Below are 25,936 nucleotides of genomic sequence, written 5' to 3' on the forward strand. Positions count from 1 at the left end.
TTTTCAGGACACAATTAGGTTTTCCAGTATTCGTGAAAAGCAGGTTAAAGTACATTTTTGTCTCAACTGGGAGAAATGCTTATATTCATAGCTTTGGCTTGAAGGTAAAGAGTAAAAATAAAAAAAGAGAAATGAAGAAGTGAGGGAACAGTAAAAGACAGAGAAGGACTGAATCACCTGAGGGTCGAGGCGGTCGCCCTGACACTTTCTGCAGGGCTGAGGAATCCATCAGTCATATTTTGTCCTGCAGCAGAGTGACGGCACACAGCCGTTTTCTGTCCTCATTCCATCCACATCCACACCTTTTCCTCCTACTACTGATTGGGAGCGATTGGATCTGGCCAGCAGATGCCAAACACACTCAGTGTCCCACTCAGGGCCTGAGAGCAGAAACATGCAACACACCAATCCTCTGACAGAAACTGCAACAAAAGATAGGAACAGGACCAGTGTTATTATGGCAGCAATAACACCACAGTGCCATTATTATTCTAATAAGACACTTCTGAGTGCTACATCAACTAAATACAAAAACAAAAATGTTATTTTGCAGCAGAATGTTTCTACATCACATGCAATGCTCCTATGAAATAGTTAGATAGATTAGTTTATTGTTTAATTTTTACTGATTTAAATGAGACTATGAAACATTTCGAAGTAATAAATATTTTGGATTTAACATAAAATTCTTCAAACGTCCAAGTAAGAACAATATGGGACAATGTTGACATTTTGGCTACAATAATAAAGAAATGTATCTTCCTCCTGCTATTATTATTATAAAACATGTGATACAAGTTATAATATGAAACAAAAGCCAGTAAATTTAAATTGTGCTTCATTGAGCCTTTGCACCTCTCTTTTAGAAGCATCTTGGATTATTTTAAATTATGCCTATGGCAGCATTACGAACACTTGATCACCTTAGCATGTACACATTGCAATAAATTTAGATTATTGTATCATCCCCCAGCAAATGTGCAATACTTGGAGGTTGTGCAATACACATGAAGTGGTTGCGATAACAGGAAATGTGCAATATTGGGTGTGTTTTTTTGTGGTTTTAGTAAAGTGGCAAGGCTAAGTTTTCCCTCATGTACATTGAAATTACTTTTTTTCTTGAAGTTTTTTCTAAATTAATGTAGTTAATTCCGAAAGATTTTTTGCACCGGTAAGGACATCCATCCAATTTCGTTGTAGGCTACCGCACTGGTGCACTGACAATAAAGGTCTATCTATGGATCTATGGACAGATACTGCTTCTTCTTAATCATCACATACAATTATGCACAGACACTGAAATACACAACATTTCTTTCGGACATCATTTCCACAAGCTCATCCCACCCGAGCATGCAGGACACAATTAGTTTGAGCCTCGGACTGTCAATCGTAGATATAATGAGGAGCCGCGCGCGAGAGAGGAGACGCTCATATCATCAGATTACATTTCGTTACAGCGGATTATCGATGTGCATCCAACCCATGAGATGTAAATCAGGCTATATATTTAGGCTTAAATTATGGGAGATAAATGCACTTCTCATGATGAGACGGAATTTATTATAATTATAATTTATGACACGTGTGTATGGAACGCGGAGCTCTCCATGGTGCTTCGTCTTCAGGCTGGAAAACTGAGGCTGAAGCGGAACGAACGAGAGCTGGTTTAAGCCAAATAGAGACATGAAAAAGAAACTTCACAATTTTAGATTATACTGAATATAAAATGTTAAATAAGCAAATATAAAGCTGATTGTATTTAGATTTATAACATATTATACGCATTATAATTATAATAATAATAATTATTATTATTGTTTTTAGGTTTATTTATTTTTTTATTTCTATAATTATTATAAACCTGTTTAAAGGTAACAATTTTGATGGAATAACTGTGGGAAATTCAATGAAAAGAGGAGAAGCTTTAAAATGACTAAGATATTTACTCAGACAATAACCATGACTTTGACTAGAACGTCCGGCCTAATTCAAATATACAGGGCAGTCAAAGCTACATGTCTTAAAACATGCTCTTTGCCATTTTAGTTGTTTTGCTCACACTTTCAGTTTGCAGAAACACATCCCAGAGCCAACTGGGTCACTAACCTCCATCCTCTGAGAAAAATTCAGTTTAACTCCAAGCCGAAAGAGAAAACTCCTTATTCACAGAAAAGGGCAAAAGTTGTGACTTTCTTTGAAACCTGTGATTTTCTGTCACTTTGTGCATATGCTTTGGGTGGCTAAATCCCAATTAGGGTCGGCTGACACGCTGCTCTATTCATGCAGGGCCTTGCGTGCATACATTTGCCTAGGAATGAACTCCTCAAATAGATCTCCTGCTAAATGCGTTGGACAGCAGAGAGAATCGGCCTGACTGACACGTTCTTTCTGAGGCGCTCGAGTGAAAAAAGGTATGAATTTATAAGGTACACCGAAACATATCAATTCAGGAAACTTCTCACGCTTTTCTCCGCGTCTCTTCATGCGAGACAAAGTGATTTTAAGTCAGGGAAATGTGCCTTGAAAAAAGCCGGCGGAGAAACTTTGTAGAGACTTTGAATAACGAAATGGTTCAGCCCACTTCTTGGATAAAAAGGAGAGGAGGCATTTTGAATGAAATCACGCATGAACAGCGTTGAATCAGGTGCCGTTTATTCGGCTCCTCTCTAATGCGATTTTGAATATTAGTCTGGGTTAAACCCCAATCATGTCATCTGGTGGGAGTCCCATACAAGCATCATTACTATTCAAACGCGTCGCTAATGTCCCACCCGCATCAAGGCAGCTGGTCTGCCCTCGGTGCAGCTTGCAACTTTCCCCAGGTTTCACAGAAAAGGAAACACCTCTGAAATGACCAGGCAGCTTTCAAATAAAGACAAGAGAGGCGAGGAGTAAGATAAACAGGCCTGTCCAACGCTTTTCTCTTTTTGTTCACAGCGTTTCAGATCTGAAAGGAATAATAACAAGTTCTGATTCTTCAGCTGAACAGAGTCCATCGGGTTCAGAAAACCAAACGCGCGGGGACTTAACTTTCCCTTTTAAAAAACACAACAAGTGTGACTAAATAAATGTGAGAGGTGCCAAAGGTGTAGGCTTACATGTTGAGAAATAAATGGATAAAGTCACTTCTGAGACGTGGGAATCTGTGAGAAATAGGCCACATTGCTAAGTGGGACAATGATTGGGATCTGCTGAATAGAGCCAAACAAAGTTTATGGGTCGACATAAAAAATGTGTTTTCTTCTGAGCTCAGAGGGGTCTTAATGGTAGGCTATTGAAACCAGCCCAGGAGAGGTGGTGGTGAACCCTTGGCACCCCTGAAGTATAGTCAGGGAGCATGAATGGAGATCCCTGGTGGGGCATTGCTCTCAGTATTTACCGCGTTGCTTTGCAGGCAGGTTGTTCCTCTATATTCATGGCTCATTAATGGCCAACCAGTTAAATCAGAGCCCCACCGTTTAGACAGTTAAAATCTAAGAAAGGCTGGCAAGAGCCAGGCAGGGCCGCCCATAAAAACGTCTCCCTCCTCTCACAGCCCCGATTCTTCTCAGGTCGTTATTTAAGTTCGTTAAAGAGAAGCGGAGTTGATTTGAGAGAAGCGCACTTGTGGAATACTGCTGATGGACTCTGCAACATTGTGCTAGAATAAAGATCCAGCCATGTAATTAATGTGTCTTTTTCTTTTAAAAAATGAGGAGGAACAAAACCGGCGGTCAGGCCATTTAAATTCATTTAATTCTCTATCCCATTTGCCTCCAACCCCGTCTTCTCTCTGACATGGAGTCTTTTGACTACTCCAGGGCGCACAGCGGAGCGCGGATTCACCGCAGCGACTTCACCGCAAATAGAAAAGGAAAAGTCTTCTCCTTTTTGCCGCCCCTCCACCCCAACCCGGCCCTCCCTCTTCACGGAGTATAATTAATTTTACTCTGTTCACTCTGGAGAGGAGCGGGGTGGATGGGAACCAGCCGCAAATGGCGAGGCGTTAATAAATAACCCTCCGCACAGCTAGGCGCAAACATTGCGCCCATTGATGAGATTGTTCGCGTGTCGTTCAGGCTCTTTGACTGTGGAGGAGCGCAGAGAGGAGAAAGAGAGGGGCAACATGGGATTCCTGTAGAGAGAGAGAGAGAGAGAGAGAGAGAGAGAGAGAGAGAGAGAGAGAGAGAGAGAGAGAGAGGTGTTTACTAGCTCTGTCTTTATTACAGCTTTTTAAATGATTGGCTCCCATTCTTGTAAACAAATAATGTACTGAATAGTGAAAGAGTGAAAGAAGGCAGCGTATGATTGTAGTTCTTAATTTGATCGTTTGAACAGCATTATAGAATACTGCAGGATGGTTTAAGACTTTCCACTTCTTGACATTTTATTGTTCAATTTTATGTTATTGCTGTCCTGGAGTCTCGTCAGGAGGTTTTAGATATGACAAGTACTTGTTGTGACTCAAGGATGAAGTCCACAGTGCAGAGGTCAGAGGTCAGCATGGTCATGGTCTGAGTTGATCGCCCACAGGTTCTTGTTCTTTTGCTCCGCAGAGACTCATCAGCAGAGTATCAAAAGGCTCCAACAGCCTTTTATACAAGCTGCTGCACGGAGACAAATACTGGAGGCTGCATTGAGCTCCAAACCTCAACACATTTCATAACAGGGCGCCATTAATACAAATGAAGTTTCAAATGTCAACCAAGAAGGGAACCAGTAATTCAAGGATAATTTTGTCAAAAGTCATGGCGTGACTTGAGTCTATAATATTCTTGTTTATGTAACTGGGGAGATTAAGCGCGTACTTAAAGGCTTTTCAAATCATGTAACTCTAAGATGTAGGGCGTATTGAAAATGTAAGGCTAGACGACAGTATTGCACAGGCAAAATGTTTCAAAAACATCTTTGAGAATTAAGTTGGACTGCATGAGGAGCGAGCTGAATTCAGAGCTGCTTTTCCCCTTCTAGAAACTCGAAGTTTCACAGAACAGAGGCAATGGGCTTTTTGATTCTTGTTGTGCAAGAACATCGATCCATTCCCAAACAGTGAATCAAATACTCAAGATACTTAGGTCTAAATTTCCATCGAATGACTCACTTTATAAATGTTAGATGTAATTTCCTCAATAAAGAGATTATTGAAATATTTTGCTTCATACGCTTTTGTGAATACGCTCTATTTTTGCCACGCTGTTACAGGAGAAACTTTTTAATAAGTGCTTACCTGTATTTCTTACACACGTGTTGAGCAAAAACAGAAGTATTTTCTTCCAATTAATATCATAAAACGGATTTTGCAATTTAATTTCTTACAGTGTTTAACAAGGAAAACAGGACGGGAAAACTCGTTAAGTGCGTTAAGAAGATACGGACGGTCATTTCCTTTCACCTCTCTCTCCCTCTCTCTCTCCCTCTTCCTGCTGGTGGTTCTCCCTTCAGTACCTGCCTGATCTCAACCCGGCACACGCCGAGAGTCAATACAAGTTAACAAGTCCTCTAAACTTTCCTGCTCCTTTTGTTGCACTAAGGACACAAAGGCGGAGGGAGAATAAAGCGCTTTGAAGTGAATAAAAGCCAAAGAATGCCAGCCAAGTAGATTTAAAGTAGCCACTGATTTCCAAAACCTGGCTTGAAAGGGAAGAATAGGAAAGGGTGAGGATTTATGGAGAAATTATACAGTGGATTTGTCAGTTAAAATATCGGAACTGTCTGGGGGACAAAGCCACATGCTGAGGATTAATGGTCGCTCTGGACCTTTGATTCTGCTCCCTCTTTTCTCTGCCCTTGACAAATTGGATTTTGGGGATGGGAAGGTCGCCTGGCCCTTTGTGTCTCTTGACCGTTTTGGAGCAATTCATTATGCGACGGGGTGAGGGAAAGTCTCCATGTGACCAGGCAGGCCCGTTTCCCCGCTCCTCACAGCTGCTGGGAGAACCCAACTCTCTCACACTCCCTCACACAAACACACATGGACAAACACACGCACACATCCTGCACGCTGCTGCTGCAAACTCAGGACCGCTGCCCCCTCCTCTCCCCCTTTAAAGTACCTAACAGCACAGCATCACCTCTCTACACCCCCCACCCCCCTCACATACACACTTACACACACGCATCCTGAGCTGGAGAGGTCGGGAGCGGTGGGGGGCTGTTGAGGGGAGGGGGGCTACCTTGCCTGCACCATCACTAGAAAAGCCGGAGTGCATAACGCCAGCGCGTCACTTTGAGGGCGGATATCGGCCGGTCCTCATCCTCTCCTCATCCTCTTCTTCCTCCTTCCCTGCACTCTTTCAATCGTTCTCCATCAGTCTTCATGGTTCTGATCTCACCCCAAGCCATGCAACCCACCCGGGCGTCCACCACCATCTGTGTGTTCGCGGACTGCAGCATCCCGGCCGGGCTCCGAATAGGACCGGTACCGGGCATCTTCAAACTCGGAAAGTACGTGTCGGACCGAAAGGAAGTAGGACCCAAGAAGAAGGTACGTTTCAAATATTCGAACTTTGAAGATTAAGTTTTAGATTCGTTTTCTAGATTTTAATGAATGATTTTTTTTTATAATCAGATCGAGAAGATGTGTTATTTTAGTTGCAACATCACGAGTGATTTTTCTTTACTAGGCGCTTTGGATGCCTTAAACAGATGTTGCATGATGATATAGGCCTATTTGTTTATTGCCAATTTAGTTGATTTAAATTGCACTAAAAAGCAACTTCAATTTTTCACAAACTTTTTTGCAAACTTTTTTCTTCCATAGAGTGAAAAAAAAATCATCCCTCGATGTGTTAACACACTTTTTGCATTCCTTAAAAAATATTGTGTATATTCAAAAAAAGGAGCGGACTGGATGTGGATTTTAAAGCTGCACTGTCAAACTCCATCGGGCCTGCACTCATTAATTGGTTTGGCCTGTCAGGTTGGAAATAATTGAGCTCCATTAGTGGCCGACTTGTCAGTCTGTGCTTCTACTTAACCGGCCTAATGGGCGGCCCGGCTCCGCTGTGTGGGATTTCATGCCCTCAGCCGCCTCACATTTCACTGCCTGGCGGGCCTGTTATCCCGATGAGCCGTTTAATTTTAATGTAATCCGGCCACAGAAAGATGCCACTGAGGCCGCGGACCACAGCCTGAGGCAAGGGAAAAATATGATATAATAAATAAAATATAAAAATATTGAATTACACAACGTGGATGTATGTCATCGGGCAGGATTAATTCAGATTAAAACATGCTGTGATAAATTCAGATTTTAAAATCGAGAAAATGAAGATATAAAATTATTATGACATGAAATGAAAGTTTAAAAATATTAAAGCTTCCAAACATGTATTTTTTTCACAGAATAGTTTAAAAAAACAGAATATAAGTGTATCTATATGCGCAGCCTGTTATTGTTGAAGCTGTCAGCACATGTGATTGATGCGTCTAAATGCGTGGCCCCAGGCTGCCGGCGATCATCAGGTGCACTCTCTGTGTCAAATGTCGCGCTTCGATCTTTAATGTCCTTGAACAGTTTAGAAACGCTCTGACACTCCTCAAATTCGTTTCCCATATCAACTCAATTAGGCCCGAGTGTCATTCTCTTTAGTAAATCATCAGCAGAGCGGATAAAGACGCATTAAGCGCGTCGTGGTCATGAGTGGTCGCAGCACCTCCAGGTAGAACAGGCAGCCTTGGGCAATGATATTGTTAATAATGCTGTTAATGAAATATGTCAAATACACTACGGCCTAACTGAATTTTAAAAACGGTCAAAAAAGGGGAATTTTGAATAAAGTTTTGGGAAGGAGTGCACTTTTAAAAACACACAATATTTTACTAAGCGTCTCTTCACACATCAACCTGAATCTGTTCGTCTCTGTAAAGGCCTCAGTGTCTAATTCCCCGTAAAACCTGTTTTACGAAGCTCAAGCTCACTGTGGCCGTTTGTTGTTTTTCCAGGTTCGCTTGGTTCGGGGAGAGTTCCTGGATGAGTCGGGCTGCCCCGTGCCAGACTGGATCGGATTCATCCGCGCAGCCAGGAACAGTCAGGAGCAAAACCTGGAGGCAGTGTCTGACCTACCTGGGGGACAGGTGAGCTTCTTTCACTACACATCTTAAGGCCTTGATTTTTAATCATCCACTTCTTGGATGATGGAAAAAAAATATGATGTCAGTTAACCTCAGTGTCTTAACTACTCTTTTTTTCTGTATAAAGATTTTCTACCGCGTGCTGAGAGAAATCCCTGCCGGAGAGGAGCTCAGTGTTTGGTACTCCAACGCCCTGGCGCAGTGGTACGACATCCCCACTACGGCCACTCCCACGCACGACGAGAAAGGTAACTCAGACTGCTATTAAAAATTATCCGGGGGTTGGATGTGTTAAACCAATCATAATAATAATAATAATAATAATAATAATAATAATAATAATAATAATAATACAAAAAGAAGATGGCTAAACGAAAAAGTCTACACTATTTTTACATTTTTTTTACTGTAATAAAATTGTTAAGTATAAATTCTGAAAGGAGGCTGTTGCTTGGCCTCAGCTGTACACGGAGGGCTCACACTGTCATACCATCGACATGTTGAGTGTCCATCACTACACAGTTAAATGACTGCCAATAAAAATTGCCTCTTCTTTGTAGCTCAGTGATGAAAGTCCATTGATTGTTGTTTCTACCTCAGGCAGCCTGTCTAGTTTTTGTTATCTATCAATTTATTAAACCAAGAATCGATAAAAAATAAAGATGTTAGTTCATATCAATACCAAGAAATGAAAAAAAATTGTAGCAAAAATGAAATTCGTCAAAATGACCGACATTTTCTCCTTCTGATAACATGGAAAGAGTCTTGTCATCAGCATGTTTGGTCTTTTAATCTGTTTGTTTGGGCTGGTAATGAGAATTTGGCGTTTGCGCGTGAGGATTATTGTCTAATCTTTGTTAGACACCAGCTCAACAGGAGTTAATCCGTTTATGAAATGAAAAGAAAATAATCCTCTACACATACTTTGAAGGGAAATTCATCAGCTGACGATGATTTTGGATTATTCACTTTTGGAACTGGAGGGGCCTCTTCACTAATTGAATAAATGTAAAAGCGCAGCTTGAAATGATGCCACACTTGCATCGTGAAAAATAATAGTGATACAGTAATAATGGTACTCGACATAGGGAATAAAAAAAGCAATTAAAAGCATTAATAGACGTGTCTCGGTGAGCGTGGAGGAAGAAGAGGCTGGTGATTCAGTTGCGAGACAGAGGTTAACAAATGTCATCGCGTCATTAATATTCATGTATTCAAAAGCAAATAAATTCAAAAACAAGTGCTTCACGGTAAATTAGGTGGGTGCGTCAAGGTATTGTGGCCTAATGAATACTAACTTTTATGTGGGGTGTATATTGCCCTGATTCTCCGGCCCAACACACCGTGTGTGCTCCTGGACATACGCTCGCTCCCATTATTAGGCGTCAACAGATGGGCCTTCGCCATTGTTTCTGGAGACTTGCGATTTCAAGCAACAGCTGCTGTCACTTCCACGGGAAAGCGCGCAGACAGAGAAAAAGTACCGCATTCAAAGCCTCACATTCGGAGCGCCAGATTGGGCAGGGCGTTTGCTCTTTTGATGGCGATCATAAACAAAGGCCCGTATGAGGATTACAAAATCATTACATCTATATTAACCCCCGAGTGCTCGACTGGGGTCATTTAAATAGCCTCCTGTGTCTATTACCACTTGGCACAACATCTTAAAAATCGGATCATATCCATTAGGGCCTCAATTTAAAATGTAGTTGATGTGCTGGATCAGCTGATTGAGGAAATCCTGTTTTTAATAGGGACTTAAAGGGAAATTCGATTAAATTATATTCATTTTTAATTTAAACATTCTTTTTTTACATTTTAAATCCAAATGTGTTTATTGTGTGTGCGTGAGTTGTGTGAGGTTGGGGTGGTAATGGTAAATGGGCTTATAGGTTCTCACAGGTCTTTTTCCTACAGGTTGAAAAACCTGTAATTTGGTTTTACGCACGGACCTGGGCTTTTACGCACGGAAATATATTGTATATTGTAATGACATGATATAATGTAGCACGGGCCTGTGTTGTTTGAATTAATTATCATCATTAAGCTGATCATTAAATGTCATGTTTGTTTTTGTCTCTACAGGTGAGGAGCGTTACATCTGCTGGTACTGCTGGAGAATATTCAAATTCCCGAACACACTCAAGGCCCACGTGCACTTTCATTGCGCCCTGAGCAACGGGCGGGGGTTTGTGAGCAGCGAGCAGGCCAGAGGCACAGAGACCTTCAGCAGGTCACCAAAGTCAGGAGATATCCCCAACACCTCCATCTCTCCGAGGAGCGGTCACAGCAACACCTCCATCTCAGACTCTGGCAGGAGGGCGGTGTCCTCTTCACCTTTTCTAAGCAAAGCAGGACTGTCAAAGAAAAGCAGCACAGAGGATCAGGATAGGGCGCTCGACATGAGTGTCACCTCAGCCAGAAACCAAGGACACATCCTAGGTCTCGGAGCCACATCATCAATGCTGAGCAGCATGGGCTTCCACCCGGGCGTGCGCTCTGCCTTCAAACCGACTGGCATCTCCAAAGTCCCGGGCTCGGACGCGTCCAGGGAAGACGCGAATGGGAAACTGAGCAGCATGGGATTCAGCAAACTCATTGGAAACATGAAACCAATCCGAAATGTTGGAGAGGCTCTCAATGGAGGAGGGAACCATCCCTCAAAGTGCACACCTGCAATTATGGACTCCACTTCTCCAATAGTGCCATGCACAAACAATATCCGAGGCTTCCCGTTGTTGCCTCACATGGAAGAGACATCAGCTTTCAAGCACGTGGAGAGCAGGATGCACTCCGGCCTATCCCCATCCCGCTACCCCCAGATGCCCCCTGGACTCCACTTTGAGAGGTTCTCGCTCCCTCACTTCGACGGTATGAAGACATATGGAGGAGACTGTAACATCCCACTCATGCCCTTCACTGTGTATAACGGGGAGCTTCTGTACAGCTCACCATACTACCCGCTGAAATTCCACTTCAGCAACCTCCTGAAGTACCCCGAGTCAGTGTCCTACTTTGGTGCACCTCCTCTCAGTCAAGACATAGGCTCGATCACCAACATCGACCGGGAAATCGCCATGCACACGCAACAGCTGTCTGAAATCGCAGCGGAGAAGAACAGAACAAGGCTGGACACGATCCCCGCTGGTAGCACTGGCAGCACCGGATCAGGCAAGCCAAAAAAGGGACACCTGTGTCTATATTGTGGAAAGCTGTACTCGAGAAAATACGGCTTGAAAATCCACATGAGGACTCACACTGGTTATAAGCCGCTCAAGTGCAAAGTGTGCTTCAGGCCGTTTGGAGACCCCAGCAACCTGAATAAACACATCCGCCTCCACGCGGAGGGAAACACGCCCTACAGATGCGACTTCTGTGGGAAGGTGCTCGTGCGGAGGCGGGACCTGGAGAGGCACGTGAAGTCCAGGCATCCAGGGCAGACCATCAAGAAACTGGAGGACAAAGCGAGCGGCCTGTTCGAGGACGCAGAGCACAAGAGCGACAATGACAGTGATGTGGACGTGTGCTTCACCGACGACCAGAGCGACCAAGAGTCGAGCAAAAATAATGACTGAGACATTTTCACGCCCACATAGACACATTTCATTGACTTTTAATTACACCCACAACATTACGTGGCATTTCAGCTTTTACGGAATCTAATTTCTACCTTTTACATCCTGATCCGAGCGCGTCTGAACTACAAGACACCCATCTGTCCAAACTCTATGACAATTCGCTGTTATCAGGAAGAAAGTTTCGTTTCCTCAATGACACTCAAACCATGTTCTGCTTCAAGAACACTAATCTGTGGCTTTTTTTTTTTTTTTAGATTTGACACGCTTTTTATAAATAATGCTAGAAGAAATTCCCCATGGTGCAGACATTGTCATCTATTTCAAATGCAAATCACCCAAATTATTATATGTGTCTACACCACTATCACTGCACTGCACACACAATAGGAACACTGAGCCCACATCAGTCACAGTCAAGAAAAAAAAACACCAAAAAATCGAACAAAAGACACCAATGTGTGGAATAAATGGCGAGGTGGCCCGTGAATTAAATTATATATGTTTTTTTTGCAGAGTGAGAAGAGTCAGTTTTTTTTTTAAAATCGATGTCTCCCCTGGAAAGATGTGGCCTCTTGTTTATTGGAAGCTTCTTAACGAAAGGTCAAATTGAAACAACGACACATTCCATCAGACTGAACACTTTTGGAAAATATGAGCCGCAAAGAATACAATTCTTCTTATGTTATCTTTATTGTGAATAAAAAAGGGCAACGAATCCACATTATTCCCATATACCCCCTTTAAAACTATCAGGTGCACTTTAAAACAGCAATGGGAAATGCTTTCCAGCTCCACAGATAAGGGGTGAATTACTTCGGATTCCCTGCGCCTCATCGAATACCTACTTCAATTTGCACTTTCTTGCCGAGGCGCGCTGTTCTTAAAGAAGCAGCAAGCAGCGGCGCCCTCTTTATTTATGGCATTATTTCTAGCGACAAAAATTGTATTGATTGCAGTTATGTACAGAAGTGTAAAGTATGATATTTCACAAGTGTTGTATACGTTTGTTTATAAGTGATCCTGTCTATGAGCACAATATTTTACTCCTGTCCATTAAGTCGTTGTTTTTGAATAAATTTAATTTAAAATATCAAACAAGTTGTTTTGAGCTTTTCTTTTTCTTCTGTGAAATGTGCCAAATGAACCCACACTCTAACCTTTCCACCTGAAACACGATGCAGCCTCAGTTGTTATAATAAAGTTTTATGTTGTATAATAATCACACACGTGTAGGCAGACGGTATGTGGCTGAGAGACGAAATGAAGGAGGTTTAGGTTTATGCCGTTTTTCTACAGTGTTGGTCTCCCTTGATCGGAGGGAACCAGCATCACTGCTCAATTAGTCGGGCCTATCCGTTTGGATAAAAAAACAAAACATTGCGCATCTGATGATTCGCAGTAAGCGAGCAACATTATTCTTCTCTCTCCTATATTTCAATACACTCACATTTAAATAAAGCAATAATAATGCTAACGATACATTCACGTCTGCCAGGGGCGTCGGACCTTTAATCACATGTTAAAGGGGCCCATAGATCAAATAATAAACGGCCGTGGATGCAGGATGCACATAGTGTCTTATAGGAGGCCGATCTTTTTGCGCAACGCCCCCGACTACTACTACTACTACTGCTGCTACTACTACTACTACTACTACTACTACTACTACCACAACTACTATTACTACAATAATGAAAATAATAATAGGATTGCCTTCTTTTTTTCAATCATTTAGAAACCCCTCATGCCAAGTTGACGCGTGGAGCGATCTTGCTGTCACAGGTAGAAGTGGAAACAACGCAGTGTTAAAATACTCTCTTATACCAGTATTTACGTCCTGCATAGAAATCGTACTTAACATAAGTGTGCATATATCTTAATGTTATTTTTTCTTGCCAAAGTAAAAAAAAAAAACACTTCATAGGAACAGGATTTTGTTTTGGTGCAGGTAGAACAAATTTTGAGGGATACTTAAATTTTTTATCAAACTATCATAATTCGAAATCTGATCAGGTTTTTATAAATAATTCATCTGGAAACACATATGTGTATGAGGTTTCAAAAGAGTTTGAATAAAAAGGTATTCTGTACATTATGAAAATGGAGTGAATCATAAGGCTCAGTTAACAGTAAATAGAAATACTCATAACTCAAATTTAACACATTACAATAACTAATGTGAAATAAGTACATTTCCCATTTAACAGTGAACACATTTGAACCCTGGCATGTGGTCAGAAATATTTAGGTGCTGCTACTTTTCAAATAAGAACTCAGCTGTCAAGGAGAATTCTTGAGAAGGAATTTAAACACAATCTTAGAAGCGACTCCTTGTTAATTTTGTGCATTTACATTCCAAAGGCCTTAGGCTTCATTGAAAAATAGAAAGAAAAGCTGACACCTCCTGTTTGGGGTTGGTGGATTCCAGCAGGCTTGGTATGCTGAGACTTGATAAACTAATGTCAGCCGGTCACATACTGTATCTTCCAAATGCAGAAACTACAACTGTTACCATCTTGTATTTGGGACTTTCCAGCATAATGGTACTCTTTCTTAAAATATGTCTCAATCCAAAATTAAAAGTGTTATAACACCCCCGTACGGCAAACCTCTCTCCAGTTGGTCCTTTGATAGATTTGGTTGATATTTCCTCTGCTGCAACATTTGACATACTTGTGTCTCCTTTAAAAATATTGGAGTACACCATACAACTTCTTCTTAAATATATCTGTGGGTGCAATAATGCAACATTTAGAACAGATATCACTCACTCAGTGTCATGACATCTTAAGACTTGAAATTTGAGGCTGTTAAGCTGCCTTCTTCTTCGGACTGAATAGAAAGAAGAACCCTGGTAAGACATACTAAATCCACTTGTGAAAGTTTTATAGAGTCTGCGTGTCATGAGCCCCTATATTCAATCTCCACTGCCCCTGCCACCTCTATTCACTGTTGTTGTCAAGGTATTGAATCACTTGCATACATGTATAGCAGGAAACAGACACAAACATATTTCTTTCCTTTCATAGTGTTCAAGCTGTCTGGGTTATACATGTGTCCAGATCGTGTTAACTCTCACACTATTCACATTTTGAATATTATCCATACTCTATGTGTCGTCTATGTGCAAACTTACGCAACTGGTTCATCCTGGGTTGAGGTACAGAATATTCCTTTGCAAAATGCTGTAATAAAAAAGAGACGTGATCAAATGAGTCTGTGACACACTACGAAAGGCTGAAACAATGATTATTTAACACATGATGTACAGTGTGGAGAACTGTAATTTGAGTCTTTCAGTGAACATGTACTTGTTATGTTGGGGGAAAGACTGATGGATGACCCAAGTGCAGGTTTTAAAATAAAAAGGTTTAATTAACAAAATAAATAAACAAAAACGTACTTAACTCAAAATCCAGGAAATAACAAAAACACCGGGGACACAGGAATCACTGGAACACCGGTGATGACTTGACATAACATCACAGATCACACACATACACATACACATACACTATACACATGGGTACACAGGTGAGGACAATTAGGCACAGGTGAAGACAATCAAAAGGGAGGGAAAACACAGGAAGTAAAAATAAACCAGAAACACAGGGAGCAAAAACTTAAAAAATAAAACAGGGAAAACAACACAAGACATTAAAAATTAAATCCACAAGGAAGACATGAAGTCAACTTCTAACAAACAGAACACACAAGACTGAAACACAAGGTACATCTAGAAAATAAAACAGGTAATCAAAGACATGATACAAAAACAAGGAAACCAAACTAAACCAAAGCAACCCATGACATTCCTAAAATACAGTATAATCATTATATCTAAAACATCAATAAGTATTTACATAAATTCTGTAATTTCTCAATAACAAAATAAACTAGAAGTGAATCTCAGCTACTGCAAACATCTATCTGTAGATTAAATAGAAAGTGGACATTTTGCCACATTGTAGGTCCTGAGTGTTTTATACTCAGAGAAGTGTATATGAATAATTCTTTCAACCAATGGTGGAGCTGGGGTAACATTTTTTTATCAATTAAGTCAAGTGCGATTCATGAAGTAGTGAAAAATTAAAACACATTTTCTTTTTGAAGCACCAGTGTGAACCTTGAAGCTTTGTGTTGATTTTGGCACCTCCTGTGGACAAAGTGGTTCATCTCATTCTTTAAATGTGTAAGTGTACTTCCCGATGGAAAAATCTCACCCTGCTGTCTTGCAAGAGTCAAACATCTCATTCATTGTGACTCTTGTGAAAATTTGTCAAAAAGGCTCTCGGCAGCGTGATGTAACTCTCTTTGTGTAGCCACTTGGCAGTGGTTAATAGTAGAGTTGCTTGATATAGCATTTATTATATATTCTGATAATACAATTTATCTCATAAAAACAACTGATAAAAGTTGCTTTCATTTACTTATTTGCAAACTTACACATTTTGACCATAGACTGTATAAAATATGGACGTGGTATCTGCAACGTCACCCATCTGTTTCTGAAGCGCAATCATCTGCGGCAGCCATATTGCTGCTGTCGAGCCATTATGAAGTAAAGAGTCGGGCTTTGAGCCTCCCCCATACAGTGTGTGCCGATCGAGAAATGAGCTATCCAGACTACACTCGTCCTTCGAACCAGGCTGTAAACATGTTTATTTCTGCTGTAAAGATCGGCTTCTTTGAATTGGTGTGAATGTGGTTTCCGGTACTTCCAGAGCCAGCCTCAAGTGGATCCTCGATGAACTGCAGTTTTTAACACTTCTCTATTGGACTAATATATTTAGACCGGAGGTTGCCGCTTGATTTTGACACAGTAGGTGTGATCTGCCATGACATGCAGAGAACAGGAAGCACAGCCGTGTGGCTGTTGATCACTGTTTCAGTGGAGGATAACACGACTGCACCTTGCTCATCATGTGCTCCAATTATGTGAAGGAGACAAAAAATCCTCAAATTTTAATTTAACAAATCTTTTTAGTCACCTGAAATCTCATCATCGCAACCAAGATGTTTTAAATGATACAAAGCTGCAGTAGACGTAGCTAACATTTGCATCAAAGAAATCAGCAAGTGCTGTAGCGCTGATTGGAGAACTGCAGAATGTTTGCCAAAGACAAACCAAAGCTGAAGGAATTCATGACGTGACTGAATCTACAGCCCTTGATGAGGCACTTTAATTTAAGGTAGAAGACCAAGGGTTTCACCAACTAAAGGCATATTTGAATCACAGTTACTATCAGACATATCCCTAGCTGCCCTACCTGCCCTGTCTATCAGACAACATCAGCGGCCCAAGTTTGACCACGAGTGATGATAGTCCAGTAAGCATGCTTAGTTTGATGGTTCTGGATGAAGACTTAAGAATGGAAATGGACTTAAAGCATATACACATAGTGTTTATTTCTACTTTCGTAGGGCCTATAGAGGCTTCAGAATTATCATTAGTACCTTGAGTTAAGTCTACCCATGCATCCTGGAGCGAGTGTACTTAATAGCAATGAGAGAGTTCTATTCAGACACAGGTTAAATATCAACACGACTGCATGCTTTAGTGTCCATTAGAGTTAATTCCCAAAAAGGCTGCTCAGTTGTCTGGATAAATTTGATTTTGCAGCATCCAACCTTGACCACATAATCTTCACTGCTAAGTTTTTCCATAGTTTCCATTCCATGAATGCAGCAGCACAATGCGAAACACGACAATGGCAGGTGCACTGGGGAACATTCAGCCTATTAGACTCAATTTTAAAGCCTGAGTAAAATATGTATCACATTACTGTGTTACGTGATTATACAGTATGCAAAACGCTGTTTGTTAAAACTTGCACAAATTAACATTTTTCATTATGACCTGCTGCTGTCTGTTCAGACAATTAATGCACCTTTCCAGATACAAACCGGACACATTTTGTGCCTTCATGGCGGCACAGTTCTGAATCCTCTGTTACTAAGTTTGGGCAGAAAATAAGAATCCTATTTAGTGAAACAGAAGAATACCCACATTCATTACAAAGTAACAGGTTTATCAGAGATCTAATGTGCTGACACTCTGTACAGGAAACTGCTATCCCAATTCAAACTCTGTCTTTTAGGTTTCAACAGGGTTGAGTGAAAGCTTTGATTCTGTCTCTGAAAATATGGCCTTTCCCTCCCAGATAACAACAGCCCAAAGTGGAGCAGAGCAGATATCTTGACTTTTTTTTTTTTTTTTTACTACTGGTGACGGTGGAATGGATGGCAGGGTTGAGCATGAGTCGGCTGCCCCTGATGGCAAAGATAGAAGTGAACAACAAAGACAGGCTTTTGATTTGATGGTTGATCTTTGTTCCTCTACTGGTCAAAAGCTTTAGGGGAATAGATTTTTCTGCAGCGGTTGTAACCTTCCTGATAGAAGATTTCATTAGTTTCGTACAAGATGGCTTGTTGTTGGAAATTATTGAGGGAAAAAAAAGACATCTGGTTCTCTGAGTGTAACATATGCATCACATTATTGGTGGTGATGAGAAATTTGTTTGGATTTAATCTTTGCCTACAATACTTGAACGTTTTTCCTTTTGACACAGTGACTGCGTGTTCTGTTTTCAAATGCTCAGCATGCTTCATACATGCTTTCATTCAATAACATTTCAACAAAAAAACTGTATAAACTATTCATAGAAATCGTGTCATAGCATTATCAGCAGCTCTTGAAAAACAAGTGTGATATCTTTTCTCCTCCATATGGACATCTGCCATTGTTGTAGACAAAGTTGATTGCAGAAGTTCCGCCCCTTCTTGATTATTATTGGTCGGTGATCACAAATTGAAATTGATAAGTGCGGCGGTGTTCCAAAAGTTTAATTGTTTTAATTTAGAAGGCCGTGACCCCTGCGACAAAAATAAGCTGACGGGCGTTTTTGCGCCAAGGACGCTGAGCGCTGAAAACGCTGAATCACACCGAGTTTGAATAGAAAACCGGCACTGCCAGCACAAAACATGGTGGCAGTGGGCAAGGCACCCACTGTACTCAGTATAATATCCTCTCCTTTATGTACAATACTCAAGGTCCTCCACTGTGGGCCCCCACAGTAGTTTGGACCCAATCCAGATGCTGTTTGTGTTCAAACCCCCTTCACTCTCTCACACTATAACACCCTGCTCGCTCATCCCCTCCCACCAGCGTTTTTAATCAATTAGTGCCGTTCATTAGTGGGAACATTGGAAAAAAGAGTTTGATTGAGAGTTTGACTCACAGCCTTGAATTAGATCCAAACTTCACCGGCAGGCCAACCATCACACAACCTGTTTCCAGGCTACGATTCAGTCCATTCTACAGCCTGATGCGGGCATCCTTGATCACATGAAACCCTTTCAGCCGCTAGCCTCCAATGACCAATACAGATGATACATGATAATAACAGCAGATTTTTTACACTCATGTTCGATTTTTTCATCAACTAAATTTGCTATCCACCAAAAAGACTGGACACTGAAGCAGGAAAGGAAAGAGAAACATTTAAACATTTTAAATGTCTTGTAAATGATTTCAATCAAAACCCTTTGCAGCATGGAAATTAAACTGAACATATAGTTTTAATAGCGAAGGACTCTTTTTGTCCAACTATGTTACCAAAAAACTGATGGAAACTTCATTGAACTGAGAGTGTTAAGAGACTGGCCATGTGTATCCCACATGTGGTTTGCGATCTTAAATTGATTCATTTGAAAGGGTAGAATGGTTTGATCAGAGTGAAACCAACTGCAGATGAAAACTCTTTTTTTTAATGTGATTAAGGATCAAAAGAGAGATTTGTTTTATCTTATCATATCCTCTCATATAGTGTGATATTCACATTTATTTTACAGCTACTGATGCAGTAAAAATGAAATAAACACCACAAAGCATTAAAAACAAAGTTAGCATGCTAGCTATAAAAACAAAACAAAACAGGTAAGAGAAAAGTTAGATAATATGTGTGTGTGTAGGTGTGTGTGTGTGCATGTGTGGTTCTCTCTAGCCTCTCCTGTGCTTTATCCCATTTCTCGGTCATCTGGAGAATCTGTGTCTTTCCTATATGGCAATTCATACATTTGCCTATCATGTGTGTTCAAGTGATAATTCAATCATGCCCTTTTGAAAGAAAGCCGTGGCTCGAGAAATGGTCACGAAAGAAGAAAACCTTCATATTGCCTGTCCATTCACACTGGGATCTTCTCCTTGACCCTGTGAGTACTGGTGACACTTTGCCCTATTTCATATGTTTGAGGATTATAAGAAAGAATCCTGAGTTTGTGTGTGAGGATGTGTGTAAGAGTGGGTGTCTGTGTATAAAAGGAAGAATAAGTGCTGCTGTAAGTTTGTGTATAACTTTAAGCAGGAATGTGCATTCTGAACTCGCCTATGTATGTCCCTTTTTCTAATGTGCCTTCTGAATATAAGGAACACCTGCACCATTGAATTTAGCTTTTGGACCAAGGCTGTTTTCAAAACCACCTACAGTCATGGCTAAAAGTTTTGAGAATTACACAAATATTACATTTTCACAAAGTCTGCTGCTTCAGGGTTTTTAGGTGTTTTTGTCAGATGTTTCTATGGTATAATGAAATACAATTAGAAGCATTTCATAAGTATCAAAAGCTTTTATTGAGAATTACACAGAATTCATGCAATAAGTCAATATTTGCAGTGTTGACCCTTCTTTTTCAAGACCTCTGCAATTCTCCCTGGCATGCTGTCAATCAACTTCTGGACCAAATCCTGACTGATGGCAGTCCATTCTTGCATAATCAATGCTTGGAGTTTGTCAGAATTTGTGGGTTTTTGATTGTCCACCCGCCTCTTGAGGATTGACCACAAGTTCTCAATGGGATTAAGATCTGGGGAGTTTCCTGGCCAAGGGCCCAAAATCTTAATGTTTTGTTCCCCGAGCCATTTTGTTATGACTTTTGCTTTATGGCAAGGTGCTCCATCATGCTGGAAAAGGCATTCTTCATCACCAAACTGCCCTTGGATGGTTGGGAGAAGTTGCTCTGGGAGGACGTTCTGGTACCATTCTTTATTCATGGCTGTGTTTTTAGGCAAGATTGTGAGAGAGCCCACTCCCTTGACCGAAAAGCAACCCCACACATGAATGGTCTCAGGATGCTTCACTGTTGGCAAGAGACAGGACTGATGGTAGCGCTCACCTCGTCTTCTCCGAACAAGCCTTCCTCCAGATGCCCCAAACAATCGGAAAAGGGATTCATCAGAGAAAATGACTTTACCCTAGTCCTCAGCAGTCCAGTCCCTGTACCTTCTGCAGAATATCAGTCTGTCCCTGATGTTTTTACTGGAGAGAAGTGGACTTTCTTGGGCACCCTGGAGCCTGTTTGGCAACAATTGAACCTCTCTCCTTGAAGTTCTTGATAATTCGATAGACAGTTGACTGAGGTGCAATCTTACTCGCTGCTGTAAACTTCCCTGTTAGGCCCTGTTTGTGCAATGCAATGATGGCTGCACGTGTTTCCTTGCAGGTAACCATGGCTAACAGATGAGGAACAATGGTGTCATGCACCATCTTCCTTTTAAAGTGTCCAGTCACTCAATCATGACAGATTGATCGCCAGCCTTGTCCTCATCAACACCCACACCTGTGTTAATGTGTGTGACACCTGTGTGTTATTGAAATTATGTTAGCTGGTCCTTTTGTGGCAGGGCTGAAATGCAGTGGAAATGTGTTTTTGGTGATAAAGTTCATTTTCAAGGCAAAGAGGGACTTTGCAATTAATTGCAGTTGAGCTGATCACTCCTCATAACATTCTGGAGTATATGAAAATTGCCATTATAAAAACTGAAACAGCAGACTTTGTGAAAATTAATAGTTGTGTCATTCTCAAAACTGTTGGCCATGACTGTACTATACTAGCAGTACGTACTGATTTGGCCAAAATTCAGTATTTAGTAAGTAGGAAGTGAAAAAGTGCAAAATCTGCAGTATGCCAGAACTCCCCAGATGTCTACTGATTCTGGAAAATTTCACAGTATACATTTGACCAGTCGTACTGTGTACTGTTTCCCACAATGCACAGCGCTCGTTCCACTTTTTTTCTTTCCTCTTCTTTTCTTTTGAGGGGAGCACTCAGTTTTCAGGTGCTGTGAAAATTATTAAATTCCATATAAACCACTTCCTAACTTTTTAAATCATAAGTGATGCTAAAGAAGCAGTTTCTCTATCAGCTTTGCCGTTGTTAACTTCCACTTTCAGAAACCGGAAATTCAGTGAGGTCTGGCCCAGCGTACTGCAACACAGCTCAAACAGAAACACTCATACCACATACTAAATTCAAATGCAGTATGTTGTAGGCAATACCTACTGTCCACTACATTAGTAAGTAGTATGTAGCAGGCCATTCGTAAACAGCCAAAGTTTTTGGTTCACGTAAGTGGTGTAGTCACCCTCTGCATTGCAAGTTAGCAGATATCAATGCACCACCTTTATGCCTGCACATGCCTGAACTAACACACCCATGTTTGCAAATATGGGCACGCTTATTTGCTGTTTACACAATTTGGGTCTAAAAATGACAACTCTAGGTGGAAAGTAGTAATGATTCTTAGTTTTTACACCAACGCTCTCTGCTCATGGTGTAAGATAGAAACAAACAGTAGAGCTGTTACAGTATTATATATGTATTATAACTTTTCTCCTGATATCGTGTCACCAGTACAACTGGATAATGCTAGCATGACAGTTGTGAGTACTAACAGCAGCCATGTTTGTTTGTGGTTTTAACTTTCTACTTTCTACTATGAGAATGTTTTGGTTAGGACCGGTTTTGAATCAGTCATGTTCATATGGTCGTGAATCAGAGGCGCTCGTGCATGCAAGTGGGGGCGTCGTTTTGGAGGAGCTCCGAGGGGAAGGGGGGGGAGGGGTTAGACGGAGTCCTGAAGACATGCTACATTCAAATTTATGCTAGTTTTCCGAGACTACCAACCCCAGCTTTAATACTGAGGAGTGCAAATCTTGGTCATCATATTTTTCAAAGGATGTAATATACTTGGAGAACCCTCTGTATCTCCTCATCCTCCAAATCATCCCACCTTTCAAAACGACGCACCATGGCATCCGGTACTCTACAGAGGACTTAACACCTACTAGGAGCTAAGTGTAAGAGTTAAGTGGTAACTTAGGCTGACGTTGGAACTATCTCAGCTGGTACAACACCCAAAATGTTAGTAGAGTGTAAACTCCATCCTAAAAAGTATGTTCAACTAGGCTACGTTTGAACTTACGCACAGCTGATGCAACAGGCTGCTGGATAACAACTACAGAGTGTTTCCTGTCAGTCAAGTCAGCAGTGCCCCTTGGTGTGCAAAACTCATATCCTTAACCTTATTTCAGCTGTGTTGACCCAGCACTAAGGTTCGCCATGACTTTCAAAGATATAGGTCCACTCAAAGTAATCATTTCCTCTTTGTGCTATCATCTTAAATACAGCTAAGCACAGAAAAACTGCCTTTTAAGAGGTGATTCAGTACTACAAAGACTTCTTTTAAAGACCCTAATTAAATTCTCTTCACTTAACGTTGCTAAACCAAATACATTTGGAATGTGGATTTGGTCCCCCGTCTTGCCATTTGAAAGCACACTAGAAAGGGTTTTCTAATAAAGCCAGCACCACTTAGACATAGACGTCATACCAACAACTGTTTGCAGAATTTCCTGTTGATACTGTACAGACCTTCATAATCCTAAAAGAGTGAATCCTACTGCCTCCAAGGATCCACATTTCTCCTCTGATTCATCTCGTCCATACATTTTTTAACAAAATACTTGTTAGCTTATGTTTGTCAAGGGAATGACATTCCAAATAGCTTCAGGTGCCCATTTTTTGAGTATTTGTAAGTCGATAGTAGTTTCCTGTAAGATTCCACAATGATCAAAACATGTTGTCATGCTTTCCATGCAACAGCTCCATAGTTGCTTTTGTAGCATACAGCCAGTTGGCTCCGTTTTCCGATGAAATGTTATTGGTATAAACAAAATGTCTCTCCCTCTGTGACAGAGAGGCAAGGAATGGTCATATCAGTTTCTCAGCCTGTTTTGGGCCTGACAGAGCTGATGCGGCATGACTTGTCTGCTGCTGGCAGCCTGCTCTCCTGGAGCAGGTAGACCAGGAGATGAATGCAGGTAGAGTCAACACGCACAACCAGTCAGACAGAACTGGAAAGAGATGGAACAAATGACCCCACATGCACACGACATGCATGTAAGCCCATGCACAACAACTGCATCTAAAAAACTGACCTAGCTGTACACCCAAATCCTAGAGTTGACATCCAGTTGTCCTGGCAGTGACGGGGGTCTGACAGAGTGGATGTGAAGTGATGGGGCCACTTCTTGCAGCCTGTTCTCCTGGAGCAGGTGAGCCAGGTAGAGTAAACACACACAGCTGGTTTCACAAAGCTGCAGTGAAGGATGAGACACACATGCATGGACGAAAAGCACAATTGAACAAGAAATGACGGTCTGATGCATGTAGACATAAATGCATAACCGTAGGGAGTTGTATAGGACAGTATGGAAAGGACACAATCAAAAAGACAGACATCTGGAAAATCCCTTCCTATAGCTTTAAGGAAAATGGGTTTATTTCAGAGAAAACAATCATTCAGAAGAAACTACCTCACATAATGCTTGGGAAACATTTTTACTAGGGTTATTTTGCTCTTTTTAGTGATGGAGGCAGACAGGTGAGCACACTGCCTGACGTGAAAGACTGCATTGGAGGAAACAAGCTGACAGCTTAAGCTCAGACAGATAAACAAGTAGACATGAAGATAACAAGGTCTGTGCAAGGGGAAACTCCAAAGCCTCAACTTCAGTCAGAGGGAGACTATTAGTCCATGGTCATGGCACAGCTTGTCAGTTGTGATAGCAGCAGGTAGAAGGTTAAGACTGTGGCACACCAGCTGTGGCCCACTGGTGCCCTCTCCTCCTTCGTCCCTCCGCCACCTCTACAACACAAACACATGCTAAACAGGTCACTGTCTCTGCTGCCTCCCACATTCAACTGCAAATGAGCCCGCTTTGGGCCCCAGCCTTGTTTGATGTCATGAATAATGAGGATGAATTTTCATTTGCACAGGTTTCTAAAAATTATAATGCCTATTGTTTAGGTCCGTCACATCATGCAGTCAGGTTTTTGTGCACTGCAGTCTATTTATGTCCAGCTTATAAACACATACAACTAAGCTCATGCATTTACAGATATGTATATGCTGATATTGTTGTTATAACAAAGAGCACACTGTGTCTTCAGAACTTCTCAATCTTACACTTCCTGGTGTTATTGTAAATTATGAATTCAGCAGGCTGATGTGTATCATTGTGTATAAATTGTTCAACATAGATCTTGGGCTCTATAAGGATGTGGAACAGGGTCAAAGAGTAAGTGTAAAGCAGTTAAAGTTACACGTCCAGCTTTTTTTGACCAACTAAAGCACATGTGCTGCTACTAGCTACTGTATCGACAGGCTGCCTACACTTGTCTATAAGGGAGTAGAATTGAACTTTTCACTTCACATCATCCTTGTTGGAATTGCTCAGGTGAGACTCAGAAATTCACTCTGTGTTTTATAACTCAGAACTGAGAATGTATAAACTCTACTTATTGAATAGCTCTTTGTCTGTAACCTGTGTTTGTAAGTGAAGATGTGTTTAATGTGCTCTATTGATTTCCTCATTACACACAGCCTACTTAACAACCAGGCGACTGCTAATGCACTTGTCATTGCAATTCAACTTGTTGGACAATGTATCTGAAGGCAAATCTTTCTCCACTTTCTCCAAGGACGTTCATTGTTGTGAAACTGTTTACCACAAGTGTTCCAAGTTTACGTTAAAGAATGGAAAGCAAAGTAAGGATTTGACCTCCATTTAAAGTGTACTCTTTAATTGTGCTTTTCTTTAAGTTGTTTGGTCTCATTGATGCAATTTCATCACTTGTTTGAGAAAAGCTATCAATCAATCAATCAGTCAGACTTTATTTATGAAGTTTTTTTCCATACAATGACATTGTAACACAAACTGCTGTACATAAAAACAACTAAAAATAGAATAAGTTAAGAAAAAATAAATAAATAATAATAATAATAATAATAATAATATATATATATATATATATATATATATATATATATAACCTGGAAAACACCAACCAATCCCTGCCACCAGGAGCCAAATGATGAAATCAATCAAATCCCATCCTGCTGTTCTGCCCGCCTCCTGCAAAGCGTACTTTTCATGTTTGTTTGTGTTTTTAACTTTCAC

The 25,936-nt window shown here is 41.0% G+C and overlaps 1 protein-coding gene and 1 long non-coding RNA gene across 2 annotated transcripts; one reads left to right on the forward strand and one right to left on the reverse strand.

Annotated features, from left to right (window-relative positions):
• Nucleotides 1-30: 30 nt before the first annotated feature.
• On the reverse strand, nt 31-15,128 carry LOC117823273. Its single transcript, XR_004633355.1, has 3 exons — nt 15,037-15,128; nt 14,770-14,818; nt 31-422 (listed from the first exon to the last, which is right to left on the reverse strand). It is a non-coding gene; the product is annotated as an uncharacterized LOC117823273 (long non-coding RNA).
• On the forward strand, nt 6,299-12,728 carry prdm13 (PR domain containing 13). The gene is made up of 4 exons (XM_034698396.1): nt 6,299-6,466; nt 7,927-8,058; nt 8,183-8,303; nt 10,141-12,728. Exons 1-4 carry the CDS (start codon nt 6,299-6,301, stop codon nt 11,628-11,630), a joined length of 1,911 nt encoding a protein of 636 aa, XP_034554287.1. The 3' UTR covers nt 11,631-12,728.
• Nucleotides 15,129-25,936: the final 10,808 nt, after the last annotated feature.

This window comes from Notolabrus celidotus, chromosome 12 (assembly GCF_009762535.1).
Source record: "Notolabrus celidotus isolate fNotCel1 chromosome 12, fNotCel1.pri, whole genome shotgun sequence".
Classification (NCBI taxonomy): Eukaryota; Metazoa; Chordata; class Actinopteri; order Labriformes; family Labridae; genus Notolabrus; species Notolabrus celidotus.

What these genes read in the sequence shown, in the direction of transcription:
- prdm13 (XM_034698396.1), top strand. Translation starts at nt 6,299, where the DNA reads ATGGTTCTGATCTCACCCCAAGCCATGCAACCCACCCGGGCGTCCACC. An exon ending in AAGTAGGACCCAAGAAGAAG is followed by an intron (nt 6,467 to 7,926) that starts GTACGTTTCAAA and finishes TTGTTTTTCCAG; the next exon opens with GTTCGCTTGGTTCGGGGAGA. An exon ending in CTGACCTACCTGGGGGACAG is followed by an intron (nt 8,059 to 8,182) that starts GTGAGCTTCTTT and finishes TTCTGTATAAAG; the next exon opens with ATTTTCTACCGCGTGCTGAG.